This window comes from Balaenoptera physalus (assembly GCF_965194825.1).
Source record: "Balaenoptera physalus genome assembly, chromosome: 3".
In the NCBI taxonomy this organism is placed as follows: domain Eukaryota; kingdom Metazoa; phylum Chordata; class Mammalia; order Artiodactyla; family Balaenopteridae; genus Balaenoptera; species Balaenoptera physalus.
In genome coordinates, this window is record NC_138890.1 from 61,916,268 (window position 1) to 61,932,475 (window position 16,208).

Below are 16,208 nucleotides of genomic sequence, written 5' to 3' on the forward strand. Positions count from 1 at the left end.
AAACTTTAAACATAACCAACAAAAGCAAAAATAAACAAGTGGGACTACATCAAACTTAAAAGTTTCTACAAGGCAAAAGAAATGATCAACAAAACGAAAATGCAACATAGGGAATGGGAGAAAATATTTGCAAATCATATATTTGATAAAAGGTTAATATTCAAAATATATTAAAAAAACTCATACAACTCAAGAGCCAAAACCCCCCACAAATATCCCCAGCTGACAGCCAGCAAGGAGACTGGAACTGAATTCTGCCATAAACATGGGAGGTTAGAAGAGGACCACCTACTATAGATGAGAACATAGCATTGCAAACAGCAATTTTTGCCTTGTAAGATTCTGAGCTAAGAAGTAGGACACAAAGTGTCTGTACTTCTAACTTACCCAACTAATAAATGGGTGTTAATTTAAAATGCTAAAAACAAAACAACTCCCCCCCACAAATAATCTATTTAAAAATGGGCAAATCACCTGAATAGACATTTTTCCAAAGATAGATGAATGGCCAACAGGTACATGAAAAGGGGCTCAACTGCACTAATCATCAGGGAAATGCAAATCAAAACCACGATGAGTAATCACCTCACACCTATTAGAATGGCTATCATCAAAGACAAAGATGACAAGTGCTGGCAAGGATGTAGAAAGGGGGAACTCTTGTGCACCATCAGTGGGAATGTAAATTGGTGCAGCCACTATGGAAAACAGTATGGAGGTTCCCCCCAAAATTAAAAATAGAACTACCATATGATTCAACAACCCCACTTCTGGGTATTTATCCAAAGGAAATAAAATCATATCTTGAAGAGATATGTGCAACCCCATGTTCACTGCAGCAGCATTTACAATAGCGACGACATGGAAACAACCTAAGTGTCCGGTGATGGCTGAATGGATAAAGAAAATGTGGTGTACACACACACACACACACATGAATATTATACACAATGAAATATTATTGAGCCACAAAAAAGGAGGAAATCCTGCTATTTACAACAACAGCTGAATCTCCAGGGCATTATGCTAAGTGAAATAAGTCAGAGAAAGACAAATATGGTCTGATTTCAATTACATGTGGAATCCAAAACAACTGAAATCAGACACAGAGAATATACTGGTGGTTGCCAGGGGTGGAGGAAGTGAGGGAAATGAGTGAAGGTAGTCAAAGGATATAAACTGCAATAATAAGATGAGTAAGCTGTGGGGAGCTAATGTATAGCATGGTGACTATAGTTAATAATGCTGTACTGTATACTTGGAAGTTGCTAAGAGAGGAAATCTTAAAAGTTCTTACCACATATGTGTTGTGAGAAGCAAATTAGATAATATGTAGGAAAGTACTCTATACAACAGTGAGATTATTATACCTTATTGAGATTATTAAAGTGTTCTGCAAAGTTAAAAAAAAAAGTTCTTACCACATACACAAAAACCTATGTGAGACAATGGATGTGTTAATTAACTTTATTGTGACAATCATTTCACTATATATAAAAAATCATCACATTATACACAAACTTACACAACGTTATATATGTCAATTCTATCTCAAAAAAGCTGGAAAAAAATAAAATACGTTCTATGGAAGAAAAAGACTTTAAGGATTATAAACATTGTTTCATAACATAACTATGAGAAAAGAAAGGTAAAAAATTGTTTAGAAACAAAGTATCAAATATTATCTAATATAAAAAGTATGGGAAGACACAGGAGAAAAGATCTCTCCCAATTTTTACTTTGGTAACTTCAGAATCAAAGTGTGTTAAGGACAAAGCACTGGGAGTTTTGGGAATTCTAAAGAGTTCAGCTATTGGGTAAATACCATATAGAATAGGAATAAAGCCCAAATATGTTCCTAGCCAATAAAAGTCACTCACCAGGGCCGGCCATTGTGCAATTGAGACTCGAGTACCCTGGACAAGGACTGGGTCCTTCCGGGGTGCCCATACTAGAGACCCTTCCAGCAAAAGTACAATAACTTCTTCAGCATGAACTTTAACCCAGGAGTGTTGCTTCCAGCTACAGCCATCAAATTCTACAAAGATCTGGAAAAAGAGATAAAAAGCCATCTTGAGGTCACATTTGGAAAAATCCCACACTATAATATAAAAACAAACACAAACCCCCTGTTTTGAAAAACTGACTAGGTAAAATTCTACTAACTTGTTTTTAAGTTCTTTTAATGGATTTCAGTAAAAACCAATCTTACTTCAGAGCCAGGAAGTTGGTCTCATCCTCACTCTGAAAAGAGCGTACAGATTTAAGGGGGCGTGAGTTATCTACAGTTAGTAATTTCTAGCCGTGATCCTACTGAGATTTACAACTCTTAGTTTCCAATTCACATCTAAGCACACTAGCTGGGGGCTTACTATGTATAAGGCACTATGCTAGGTTCAGGAATACAGAGGGGAATCTAGCACACCTCCTGGTCTCAAGGAGTTCACAGTCTAATAGGTAGGAAGAGAAATTTTTTATACTTCTACTGAAAATGACTGTGAACTTTTAAAATTAATTTTGAATAGGTTATATACACACAGTACAAAATTCAAAAGGATAAACAATTAAAAAAAAAAAAAAACCTCCCAGTCCCAAGTGTGGATTTTTAAAGTACCACTGACTGCCAGGAGTGATCTCATATCTGCTAGCAGAGGCACACCGTTGTCACAATGCTTTGCTTCCTCCCAGAAAAGATACTCCACCTTTTCAGATATACTTAAGTAGAATCTGTAAAGAGTTTCTGAAAGCAATTCATATTAAATGAAACTACATTCTTCTAATAAATAGTATGCTTAGGTTTAACTTTTCCATATAAATTCTGACATCTGAGCATGTTCTACACAGCAATAAAAGCAAGACATATGCATATAGGTATCAATATTTAGAATAGATATGTCTAGTGCCTAAAATATAGCTGGTTACAAAATAAAGGCTAGAGTATTTATATCCCTCTTCATTTTCAAAGGATTTTAGTTGGCTTTTGGGAAACATATACAATAAGATGATAAAATATAAATTAAAAAACCAGGGCTAAGCAAACTACAACAGGAAGTCACTATCAAAGTGTAAAAAGAGGGAAAACTTAAGCAGGCAATAAGGATCTATACAGTTGTATGACTGAGTGACATATGATGAATGATTGATTGATTGATTGACTGACTTGGCTCTGAGCTTCCTAAAGGCCAATCTGAAAATGGAGAGGTCAGTGGCATATTCATCACTGGCAAAAAGTAAAACACAAACCAGTTTCTCAGGGAAGCAACACTTTTCCAACTACTTAGCTCTACAAGAAATTTCTCACATGACACTTCCTAAGGCAGCAATGAGTGATGTAGGACAACATCAGAATCCCCACAGCAGTCATTCTCAACTAGGAATCACAGAGTTACCAGGAATATCTTAAGTACTAAGGGTACTAAGCATTTCCTGTAGACTAAATATTAGAGGTCTGGTACATGTGTCACCATTATTTTTCAAATATATGTAGATCATATAATGAATAAAGTTCAAATCCATTAAAATTGTTACTGAAGTCACAACAACTTTTGTCAGTATATTAGTTCCCATCCAGTCAAGCTAAAAATTAGAGTTACAACTATATGAAAATTTACGGTACTTATACTTGAAAAGTGTGGAACCACTCAGTAGCCTAGCATTAGGCTTAATCTCTTCACAGGTAATAAATACTTGTGAATTGAAGTGCACTGCTGGAAAAGCTATTCCAGAAATTAAATTCATTATACAAAGCTCCAGTTTTATTATTTATATTATACCAATATTTTATTATTTATAATATACCAAGTAACCTTCACTTCTACTTAAAAAAAAAATGATGGGAAAATAAGGCTCAGAAAGGGGAAGCATGATTTTACTGCAATACCTTTAACATGTGAACAGGAAAGAACATTAAACTGCAATACATTTAACATATGAATGGGCTCACTCATATATTCACATATGTTCTAGGGGAATCAAAAACAACTTTAAGTAACTTGTTGATAACTGGAAAAAGATGTATTCAAACTTACATTTAAGTGCAGACTCAGGCACCAGGAAAGGTAGTAATGGACAGAGCTTGGGGATTATGTTCCGGGAGGCTTGGATTTCAGTCTTAGCCCCACCCTCTACTAATCACAAAACGTGAGCAAATCACTCTCCCCTCCTCAAGTCTTGGTTTCCTCCCTTGTGATAAGACACACCTGTCTTACTTACCCTCAGACTGGTTGTGAAGATTAAATAAAGTAATGGATTCAAAAGCACTTTGGTCAACTGCAAAGCACTACTTGGGCAATAACATGCCATAAGATAAACAGAAATAAAATAAAGTATAGGGGGTGTTCAGAGGCAGGAGAGATCACTTCAGGTGTGCAAAGGGACTGATACAGGCTGAGGTTAAAAAAAAAAAAAAAAGTCCCAGTCAAATTCTAGGATGGCCAGGAGCTATAGCACACTGGAGAAGGAGTGGGAAATGAGACTAAAAAGACTAAGAGTCGATGTGGAAGACCCCGAATACTGGGATAAAATTTGGGTTCATCCAGCTGCCAATGGGAGACGTGTTTATGTGTGTGTGGGTGTGTATATGTGCAATTGCCATTAAAAGGTTTCTGATCGAGGTCAAAATTGAACAAAACAGTTTTAGGACAACTCAGCTACTCAGTGGATGTAGATGGTTTAGAGTTGGGGGTGGGATGGGGAACAGGGGGTGTTCTTACATGATCTAGAGTGGGAGCAGTGAGACTAGGAAGGAAGTTACTAGTGCTCGTGAGAATCGATGAGTCCTATCATCAAGCATGATGACTGGCTGGATATAAGGGTAAGGGAAAATTCAAAAATGACCTGGATTTTGAACCCGAGACTAGGAGAACAGTGGTCCCATTACTGTTCAGTGGTGCCATAACTGATGTCTGGAGGAGGCAATGGCTGAAGGACAGACAAGACCTTGCAAGCCATGAAAAGGAGCAGAGACTGTTGAAGCCCCAGGCGGAGTCTGACCCTGAGTGACACAGTACTCTACTGGGCATCACTTAGAAAACCGGAGGTTGAGGCTCCATGGTGCCTGACAGCTAGGTGCCATGCTATAGTTCTAATCCGCCAACCACTTTAAAACTCAACATACGAGTCACAAAATTCTAAGTCATACCAACACACAAATATAGGAACACACTAAAAGAAATCACTGTACTAAAGCTGTGACGATTTTAATTCTTCGTAGATAAGAACTTGAACATTTAAAAAGTTAATATTCAGGAATCCTATCATCACACATCTGAAAACACCATGGAAAAGCTGAAATATTTGAAAGTAATATTTCACCTAATTTAAGGGCAATTATTTCCTAACCTGCCTGGGCAAAGGAATAAAGTGTTGAACTTGACAACCACAGTGCTATGTGTTCTAGGATCAAGCAACAGCTCTAAGCTAATAATACGAATATGTTTTGAGAGCAATATGGAATGTGGATATATGTAAACATGTTCTACCAGCATTAAGGCTTGTTTCTGGTCCTAGCACCGTGCTTCACTTCCTAGCTAGAGATGGAAGGAGTTAGAACATATAAGGTGAAGAATCATTTCAGGTCAAAGCACACAGAACATGAACTCTTAAAATGGTAGTGGCCAGGTCACAGGACAGAAAGAAGGGATATAAACTAACAAAAATCAATGGTGGTTGTTGGACTGAGTTAGAGACGGCCAAAGCAGGTTGATAATCTGGACAGAACAGAACTAAAACACTTTGAGTTGATTTTTTTTAAATCTTTTAAAAATTTCTACTATTAGAGTAAAAGCAGCAAATAGTACTATACATTGTACAGCTAGAACCCAAGGACTAGATGTGTAAAATATTTCCTTAGTTAAGAAGAGTTAGTGGTAAAACTCCTGCTTTCATTTCAAAATCTCTTTCATGGTCTATATGTGATGTACATTCATTTGAGTGACATTAAAATGAAATAAAATTTTTTAAAAAATCAAATAAGTTAACCTAAGTTTGAAAAAAATCAAATGATAGTAATCTGAGTAATATAGACCTTCATGTTTATCACGTAATCATGTAATAATCAGTTTGGATTCTGGTTCTCCCTAAGGCCATTCTTACTACAATTAATAAAATTATTCATTTATTCACTCACTCAACAAAAATAGACAGAACGCCTCAAAAATATAGGTGTGTGCGCGCATGTACAGCACTTGCCAGGGCTAAGAGTATCAAGGTGAATAAGGAAGCACTCGGCAGGAGGGAATCAAACCCTAGATGAGCCAACAGAAAGGTACAGAAATTATTACAGAGTTATGTAATAAGGGCAATAATAAAGACTGAACATGTAGAGAAGGCGTCTGCCATGGTAAACTAGAAAGGTTTCACAGAAGAGGTAGTAGTATACAAGCTGTATCTCAAAGGACAAACTATATTCTTCTGGCAGAGAAGGGAGAGAAAGACTTTCCAGCAGGTGCAAAGGCAGAGAAACTAAGAGCAGATTGAGTGTTCTAGAGAAGGATTAGGATAGGAGAGGTAATAGTATTTTAGCCTTATCAGTAAATGTTCCTTCTTTTTTGTTTTTAAACATATTATTTATATAATAACTTTTTTTTTTTTAAAGAAAAGAATTAACTTTGGGATCAGGTTGGAAGGGAACTCATAGAGGCAAGAAACTGGAGGCAGGGAGACCAATTATAAAGTGATAAAAACCCAGGTAAAAGATGTAAAAGGCCTAAACCAATAAGACTGTGTAAATGAAAAACATATTTCAGAAATTAGAGATAAAAATAACAGGATATGGTGATGATTGTGAGAGGGTAAGGAAAATGGAAGACTAACTTCCAAGATTCCCAAATTTTCTTTTCCAGTTTTTCTAACTACATTCCAAACAAAATATGAACTCTGTTACAAATGATATTACAAAAGTGGGATATCTTGACAGCCACAGTGGGGAATGATGCATGTCTAGAACACTGCTGTTTTCAAGCAAAAAATAATTTTCTCTCTATGGTTCCTTTGATCAAGAGAGAGATTTCTAACAATTACTCCCATTTTTTCCCCTACTTTCTAACAACCTCAATAAATAAAATGTTAAGTACTTGAGTACCACAGGAATAACCTGAATAAAAACTCAAGCATATAGATATATATGCTCTTAGGGGTAGAGGAATCACAAAGATCTGGATTTGCTTCCCAACATCCCTTATCTGTGTAACTGGGAGCAGGTTACTTTAGCCTCTTTGAGCCTTACTTCCTTTGCCTATTAATACGGACAGTAAGTACCTCAAAGAATTACGGCAGGATTAAACGAAATAACGTAAAATGCCTAGCAGATCTTGGGCTCCTGATAAACATGCATTCCGTACGCAAACTCATACTACTTGTCAGAATATAAACTGGTATGACTTAAAAGAAAAAAAAAAAATTGTCATATATATATCAAGAATCTTAAATATGTGTATATTCTGTGTTTCCATAATACCACTCCTGGCAATAATCCTAGGAAATGACCCTGAAAACAGAAAGGGCTTTATTCACAAAAATGGTCATCAATGAATTATTAATAAAGCCTAAAATCTGAAACAATTTCAATATCCAATGAAAGAAGAACAGTTAAATAAATTATCCAGGTTAAATAAATTATAAGATTTTCTTAGAATTTATTGCTTCCCTTTCAGGTACGAAAGCACCTGAAGCACATGTTATCTGTGGAAAATACAGAAAAGCACAAAGAAAATTAAAATCACCTATAATACAAAAGTTTTTGGTAATACAGGAAAATAATTGTCACATTAAGTGAAAAGCAAAACTCAAAACTGAAAATACAGGGCTTCCCTGGTGGCGCAGTGGTTGAGAATCTGCCCGCCAATGCGGGGGACACGGGTTCGAGCCCTGGTCTGGGAGGATCCCACATGCCGCGGAGCAACTAAGCCCGTGTGCCACAATTACTGAGCTTGCGCGTCTGGAGCCTGTGCTCCGCAACAAGAGAGGCTGCGATAATGAGAGGCCCGCGCATCGCGATAAAGAGTGGCCCCCACTTGCCGCAACTAGAGAAAGACCTCGCACAGAAACGAAGACCCAACGCAGCCATAAATAAATAAATAAATAAATAAAATAAACCCAAAGTTAAAAAAAAAAAAACAAAACTGAAAATACAGTATGAATTCAACTTTTAGCAATTCTACAAAAAGATTAGAATATGTATCAAAACATAGCAGTTTTTTAATGGGTTATGACACTATAGGGGCTATTTTTTTTTTACTTATATTTTTATTAAAATAATTTCTACATTTTGTATACTAGGCGTGTATTACTTGAGAATCAGAAAAACAAAACATCTAATGCTTCTAATCCAGCAACTCAGATGTGAATCACAAAAACCAATGGACAATGTACTTTGGATGGGGGTCCCAAATATAAATCCAAACATGTAAAGAAAAAAATTAGTAGTGAGTCAATATCAGTAAAAATATATAAAAGAAAAAATCTTAAAGATCAAGTATAAATACCTTATAACAGGGGGCCACAGAGTAGAAAATCCATAATAAATCAGAAGTGAAAGTTAACCTAATACTGGTTTCTAAATATGCTATTTCTTAAGATAAGGTGGTCAGAGAAGGATTGTAAAATAATAGTAAAAAATGCATGTGTTCCCTGTTCTTGATGAACTTAGAATCTAGTAGGGGAGATAAGCTATATACCTTGTTATGTATCTATATCAAGAAAAACTGGGGGCTTCCCTGGTGGCGCAGTGGTTGAGAATCTACCTGCCAATGCAGGGGACACGGGTTCGAGCCCTGGTCTGGGAAGATCCCACATGCCACGGAGCAACTGGGCCCGTGAGCCACAATAACTGAGCCTGCGCGTCTGGAGCCTGTGCTCCGCAACAAGAGAGGCCGCGATGGTGAGAGGCCTGCGCACCGCGATGAAGAGTGGTCCCCACTTGCCGCAACTAGAGAAAGCCCTCGCACAGAAACGAAGACTCAACACAGTCATAAATAAATAAATAAAAGAACGTGAATTTCTTTAAAAAAAAAAGAAAAACTGTGATAAATATTCCAAAAGAGGTATCCACAAAGTGATAAAGGAGCAAAGCAAAAAACACTCTGGGGATTTAGAAAGGCTTTATAGAGGTGAAATAACCTAGAATGGACAGGCTTTCTTTTCTCTTTATAGGATTTCAATGGATGACAAAATCAAAAGCAAAGGGTAAAGGGGGAATAAAACAATGGAAGCCAGAAAGTACTAGGAAAGCAGAGGATCACCGAATCAGGACTGCTTGCTGTAAATATTCTTTTGGCAACACCCTACTTTCCTTGTCTGATTCTGTGCATGACAAGGATCTGTCTTATCTGTAATTTGGTCTCTTGAGGAGACCAGGAGGGGGTTCTGTGCAGATCTCTGGATAGGTTTATCTCCCACTGTAGATTAATAACCTTACATGTGGATTTACAAATCAGTCTCCAGAGTTTGGTTAGTGGGAATCAGTCCCCTAGAGCCTGATTACCTGTGAAGTCACACAAAAAACCCCCAGAACTCCTGCCTTTGTAAAACTGAGAGAGATAGCTGTATGAGTCACTACTAAACAATCAGGCAGGTTTTACCCAACTACAGAACAAGGGTAAAAGATACTTTGGCAGTAGGGATAGTGGGGTGAGGAGGGCTTAAAAACCACCAACCTGTCACAGGCAGCAGAAAACTGAGAAGCAGCAACAGGTGTTGTGTCCCCCAGGCCTTGTGGAAGCAAAGCCTACAGGAACCCATTCCAGCTGTTGTTGAGAAAATCACTAACAGAAAACACCATGTTACTTACAGGAGCAACTAAGCCCGTGCGCCACAACTACTGAGCCAGCGCTCTAGAGCCCGCGAGCCACAACTACTGAGCCTGTGTGCCGCAACTACTGAAGCCCTTGCGCCTACAGCCTGTGCTCCCCAACAAGAGATGCCATCGCAACGAGAAGCAGAGTGCAGGTGAAAAGTGTGAGTAGAGGGCCTCACACTTAAACGTTATATATTCTTTTGTACAATCTCATTTTTATTTAAAGTTCTCTAATCCGCACACTGATCCACAAAACATATTCTATTGACTTTAATAAACAGCATATGATACTATAATATTATTCAGATTTTTATTTAATTTTGGAATTATAAGCAAGAAAAGGACACTTAAGGATAATCATTAAAAGCCATAACTTCCTGTTTCAATTAGGGCTTAAATTCTGTGTTTGAACACAGGTTGAGAATAAATTATATTGGACTGTACACTGGAAACCTGACTATAATTATTACATTATATAGAAACAAAGTAGAGAGGTATTTTAAAGTCCACCTAATCTGAAACAAAGAGGGAACATTGGAGGAGGAGGTTAAAAAAAAAAAAAAAAGGCGGGTAGACTTCCACTCCTCTTGGAAGACTCCCAGATGGAAGAAACACGGTACTAGCCCAGACACTGCCACAATTATTACATTATCTCAAATCAAAGAAAAGGAGTATTTTAGAGACCACCTTTCCCCCAGATGAAGATAAAAGATTAAGGGATTAAAAAAATTAAGGCAGATATGCTTTTACTCCTGTTGCAAGTTCTGGACAGCTGAGATAGGTAAGATACACATTCAAAACAAATCAGTGCTACTAAAAGCATCATTTAATTCTATCATACAGAAAGAATAGGATAGTTTATTTAATAAAATTGGTGCTGCCCCAATTGGTTACTACCCCGTAGGAAAAGTTAGATTGTCCATCACACATGCCACTTACAAAAATATTCCAGATGGACCAAAGATCTAAAGGTAAAAATAAATGAAACATTAGAAAGAAAAGCTGAAAAATATTTATATAGGCTCAAGGTGGCAGGGGGAGGTCCTCTTCCCAAGCAATTAAACCCTTCTTAGAAGCCATTTAGAAAGGTCTAAGAGATCTGATGATACAAACATTTTATTTTTCTGTGCAGCAAAGCAACCCAGAAATAGTTAAAAGACAAATGAGAGAAAATACACACTTGACAGGTAAAGGGGTTAATGTGCCAAATATGCACAGAACTTGTACAGAATAAGAAAACTTCTTGTACAGAATAAGAAAACTTCCATTTTTTCAAATACGCAAAAGGTTGGCATAAATAACTCATAAAAAATGTAAGAGGCCAATAAACATAGAAAAAGATCAGTAGTCATGAAATGCTAGATACTATTTTTCACCCATCAGATTGCCAAAAACAACAAAGACCAATGACACCAGTGATGGCAAGGATGAAGGGAAACAAGCATTGCCTGAATGCTGGTGGGAGTATGAAAAGCTAAAATCTCATAGGAAAATAACCTGGCATTAACTAATAAAATAAAAATATATACATGTACTCCTTAACCCAACAATCCTGGATAGCTAAACTACAGAAATAAAACCATGATTACACAAAGATATATGTACAAGTATATTAACTGCAGCATTGTTTGTAAGCGCCCCAAATTTTAAAATACCTTGAATGCCCATCATAAAGGGTACGTCCATTCTATGGAATATAATGTAGTTATCTAAAAGGATGAGTAAGAGCTACAGGTACTGATGCCCATGGTCTAATGTTAAATGGAAAAAAGAAAAGCAGGCTACAGATATAGTGCAGTATGATACCATTTGCTGAAAAAAAAAAAAAAGCAACCTTTTGTATAGAGATAAATGTTTTCATATTTTTTGTACCAGTATTGAGAAAGGCGCACAAGGCTTCTTTGATAAGTGGAAGCTGGTAAAGGATGGAGATTGCTGGCTTTCCCGTGTTTATGCTTGGCTGTTTGACATTCTGCAAAATGCAAGTTTTGCTTTTATAACAAAAAAAGAAAAATCCACTATTTTTGGTTTGTGTGTTTATTTACCATACGTATATATGTGAAGGTCCCAAGGTCTCTGCCACTTACACGGACCAATAATGAACCAGAAACACAAGGAGGACACAGAGTTAGAAAAGAAGTTAGAGGTAAAGGCATAAAAATCCATTAAACTAATTTTTGCAACTAGACTTTTTTTTTTTTTCCACATAACAGGCCTATTTTGAAATACAAATAAAGCTACTATTCCATGAGGGGGAAAAAAGCTGTTTATCTACTTAATCTAAAAATCTCAGTAGTTATTTGTCAGCATAGCTTTGGTGAGGAAGATGCCCACCGAACAAACCCTTTTCAACAAAACTCTTGATCAACAAGATCCTGACTTATGGCTTTGGAACTGTTTTCCAAAAAAAAAAAAAAAGGGTTCATTAATGGATCAGGACTACATTTTGAAAGATTTCTGGATCAAAAAGTATTTAGAAAGAGGATATTAATGGAGCTTAAAATTGCGAAGTGTTTTCAATCACTTCAAAAACTCATTCATTCAACCCTCAATTACTCATCCTTAACAGGGGGCGCCCTGCCATGCATTACTCAAAACTAAGCATGCCTGAAAACATCTTAAACATAACTGAATGAAAATCTGTCCAATCACAGGCCAGCTGCTTGCAAACTCCACCCTTGAGTACAGGAAGAACACTTTTGATTGGAAGACAGTTGTGTTTACTACGGGTGTGTGGTGCAAACTGGAAAGGCCCACATGCCTAGGGTCCAAAGGAAATCTCTTTAATGAAAAAGGAAAACAAACGGCCAGTTCTGATCCTATATTAATTATTGTCATTAACAGAACCTCATCATCACAACAGCAATTCTTGAGCAATTTTGCAAGATGGTAAAAAATTTTAAACGCTCTAAGTTTTGTTGTGGCTGTTTTCTTACCGATGTCCCTTGATTATACACACAAGACAAGTGTTAAGAGTATTCTTAAAACCAAAACTGCCTTTGTTTTTATATGCATAAAGCTCTATGCAAGACCTCAACAAAGTTGTAATATACACTTTGCTTTAATTTTCAAGAATCACTGCAACTTTTTACTTGGTTTGAGAAACCAATTCCAAGGGCAGTGGTAGAACTACTCAGTATTTAGCTTAGTAGGTGTCCAGCATCTCAGTGAGCTTCAAAAACCTCTGCCCTTAGGGAGCCCAGCAAACAACAAAGTGAATGGGTAGCCATTTCAGGTGCAGAGCTCATTAGCAATTCATCTGATGGAGGAAACAACTAGAACATAAAACTTTGACTGAAACGCTAGGACAGACTAAGCCTTTGGTCAAAATATGCATATAATGGTGGATCTTAAGTTTTGCATTTAAGGGGGTAAATTACTGGATCTGAGAGGGACACCTCTCTCCTGTCCAAGCCTAAAAAGCAATCTTCTAAAGAAAGCGTAAAGGAATTTAAATCCAAATCCTCCTTCTTAATCATCGTCCTCACCCCACTATATTCCTGTTATCTCTACAAATTCGCCCCACTGAAGCCTAATAAATGTCCAAGCAGCCTTTTTCTTATAGAGCATGGAGAAAGATCAAAGTGAACGAACTCAAGTAGCAGAAGCCTAAGCCAGCCACAAGCAAAACAACCCATAAAGCTTGCGTATCAGGAAGAAAAAAAAAAAAGCCTAACACCACTGATCAATAGGTAGAAAAACGAGTATCAGAAACCTGCAATATTAATATCAAATCTTACGAGTTCCCGTTTACAGCGAATAAAATATCTGCAGAAGCAAGTTCATCAAGAAAATTTTCCTTCTGCCTGAACATCTATAACAATCCAAAAGAATCCCCCTATTTTTCACAGCCTTATCTCAACAGAGAAGCTAGGGCCGTTATCAGAATGAGGAACTAAAGAGGTTTGCCAAAGCTCAAAGGCAGTATTTTGCCGCCACCTTAACAAAAATAACACATCATGATCCCGAATGCTAGTTAAGTTCTATTACTGAACAACTTTAATCACAAAACACACCAAGACAAGTATTCAAAAGCGGCCAAGCCCCAACACAAAGTTTCAAAACAAAACCTCTCCCAAGGTTTGGGGGAGTAGCCCAGCTACGAGCAAAAAAGCACCACCCAACAGCCCCATTCGGCTGCCAAGACAGATCTCAAACTTATCAAAAACAGCTACAACGGCAGCTCCTGTCACCCAAAAGCGCAGAGAGGAGCCTGAAGAGAATCCTGAGAGCTGGCCTTTCTGGAGACCGCCAGGCCGAGCCCGGCTCAGACAAGGAGGAAGTAACTGCCAGCTAAAACAGCCCCGAGCAGCTCCAACTGCAGCCTCTCTGTTTCCTACAAGTGCCCACATTCCCGCCCCACTCGGGGCTCCAGGAAGAAGGGAACAGGGCGCAGGTCTCCCGGGAGAGGCTGGGGACTATAGGTCCGCGTCTTCAAGGAGGCAACGGCAGCACCGGCCGAACTCTGAGGGGCCCGGGAGCCCAGGGTGCGAGAGCCTGCTCCGAAGGCGTGTTTGGCGGGGGGGGGGGCGGAAAACACTGAGAAAGGGGTCGCTCAGGAGGCGGGGCCTGCCAGGCGGAGGCAGTAGCTCCTAGTGCCCCGGCCGCCCCCCGGGGTAAACCGGGGCGCGAACCCCGACGCGGAAGCCATGCTGGCCAGAGCTCGGGGTGCTGAGATGCCGGCGGGGGGCGCTGAGGAAGTCTGGGGGCGCGGAACTGGGTCACCCCCATCCCACCGCCCCCTCACAAAGGCCCCCGGGGAGGCCGCCCGCAGGCCGTGCAACCCCGGCCTCGAGTGCCCGCCTCGGCCGCCACTCACCGCTAAGTCCTGGGGCACCGCCCCGCTCATGGCCCGCACCGTGCCGGCCCGCCAGGCCCGAGTGCGCAGCGCAGGCCCCGGATCTCCGCCCGCCGCCGCCGCCGCGGGGACCGAGGCCGAGGACGAGGCCGCGGTGTCCGCGAACAGAAGCAGCAGCCGCTTGCCCACCGGGGAGGCCGCCGCGTCCGCCATCGCCAGGGCCGGCCAGACCCGCGCTCCCGCCCGCCGCCTCCCACCACCTCCGCCGCCGAGCTCCCGATCCGCCCGCAAGGCCTCCCTCCGCACCACCCGCGGCCGCGGCTCCCCCCCCCCCCCCAACAGCCACCACCAACCACCGGCGCCGCGCAGCGCCCCCCGTGGCCGGGAGCGGAGCCGCAACCCGGGCCCCGCACAGCGCCCCCCGCGCTCCGGAGCGGGACGGCAGCTCCGGGCCCCTCGCAGCGCTCCGCCCCAACCTCCCCGGGGCCTGCAGTGCCCCCTGCGGCAGGGAGGGGAATTGCAGTTTCGGCCGGGGTGGGGAAGTGGGCGGGTCCTTCAGTCCCCCGTGGCACCATCCTGGTGCCATATTTCCTTCAGGGGGCCCCTTTATCTGAGAAGGCTTTGGCTTACCCTCCTCGGACACCAAAGACTTTTACTGGGCTGGGGGCCTGAGGGGCAAATTACCTAGAGAGTTGATATTTTGAGCTAAAAAGTTAGTGCCCCAATACCCCATTGATTTCCGAACCTGAAAATAGGCATTACCCCTCCTGTCATTATCTTTTAGGAAACCTTCTTCCCATTGGTCCATGGGACACAATTATCTTTCTTCTCACTGGTCCATAACATGGTACCATCCCATTCTATATTACCAATACTTCATAGGTTCCTTTCCAATTGACCAATGTGTTACACACCCATTGTATGTAATAATGCCACCCTTTACATTGGCTGAAGACCAGCATGCTTCCAACATCTCAGTATTTTGACATAACCCCACGGAGCTTCTTCCCCTTCCAAATCAGCCAACGTTATTAAGTCCAGGTGTTTCTCAATTCAACTTTCAGGGGAATTGGAAAGAGACCAGAAGTATATACATCTTACCATGGAAGTAGTGGGGCTGGGGACAAAGAAAACCTCACCACTCCTATCTGAATTCACAGGCATGGAAGATTGATACTCCTGTTAGAAAAGGGGCTGTAGAGAAGGGGAGATACAGAGATCTTTTTGCCTAGATTTTTATTCACACTGGGCAATGAGAAACCTAAGTCATTAATGTTGGTCATTTAGAGACTAGCACAAGTTCCACGGCCTTATGGATGCAGAGTATATGTGGAAACAGATATAAACCAGAAAAAGGTCCAGTATTAATGCATGATTACTAACGTAAAAGTGCCCATTGTTTTCAGTGATCTGACCTACAGACAGTTAAGAGCAGTAGAGTTCTTTCAAGACTTATGTGCCTACCCAGAAATTTGTCCATAGCCTTCTTTACCCTTGACCTACTTGTCTTCTAGCAAAAGTTGGGGGCAATAGGGAGGTACCAATTATTGACTTCAGTCAAAGTACAACGTCCAGGGAAGTCACTCTAGAACTAATCCTGTGGAGCACCAAGGAAAC

The 16,208-nt window shown here is 40.2% G+C and overlaps 1 protein-coding gene across 2 annotated transcripts in view; it reads right to left on the reverse strand.

Annotated features, from left to right (window-relative positions):
- Window positions 1-14,852, reverse strand: part of KDM3B (lysine demethylase 3B) — a 60,131-nt gene extending 45,279 nt beyond the window's left edge. For both annotated transcript variants that reach the window (XM_082454551.1, XM_082454550.1), the window contains exons 1-2: window positions 14,613-14,852; window positions 1,881-2,048 (exon numbers count right to left, since the gene is read on the reverse strand). In XM_082454551.1, coding sequence (XP_082310677.1) covers window positions 1,881-2,048; window positions 14,613-14,804 — 360 coding nt within the window. In that variant the 5' untranslated portion in view covers window positions 14,805-14,852. The remainder of the gene's footprint in view (window positions 1-1,880; window positions 2,049-14,612) is intronic.
- Between the last annotated feature and the right edge of the window lie 1,356 nt (window positions 14,853-16,208).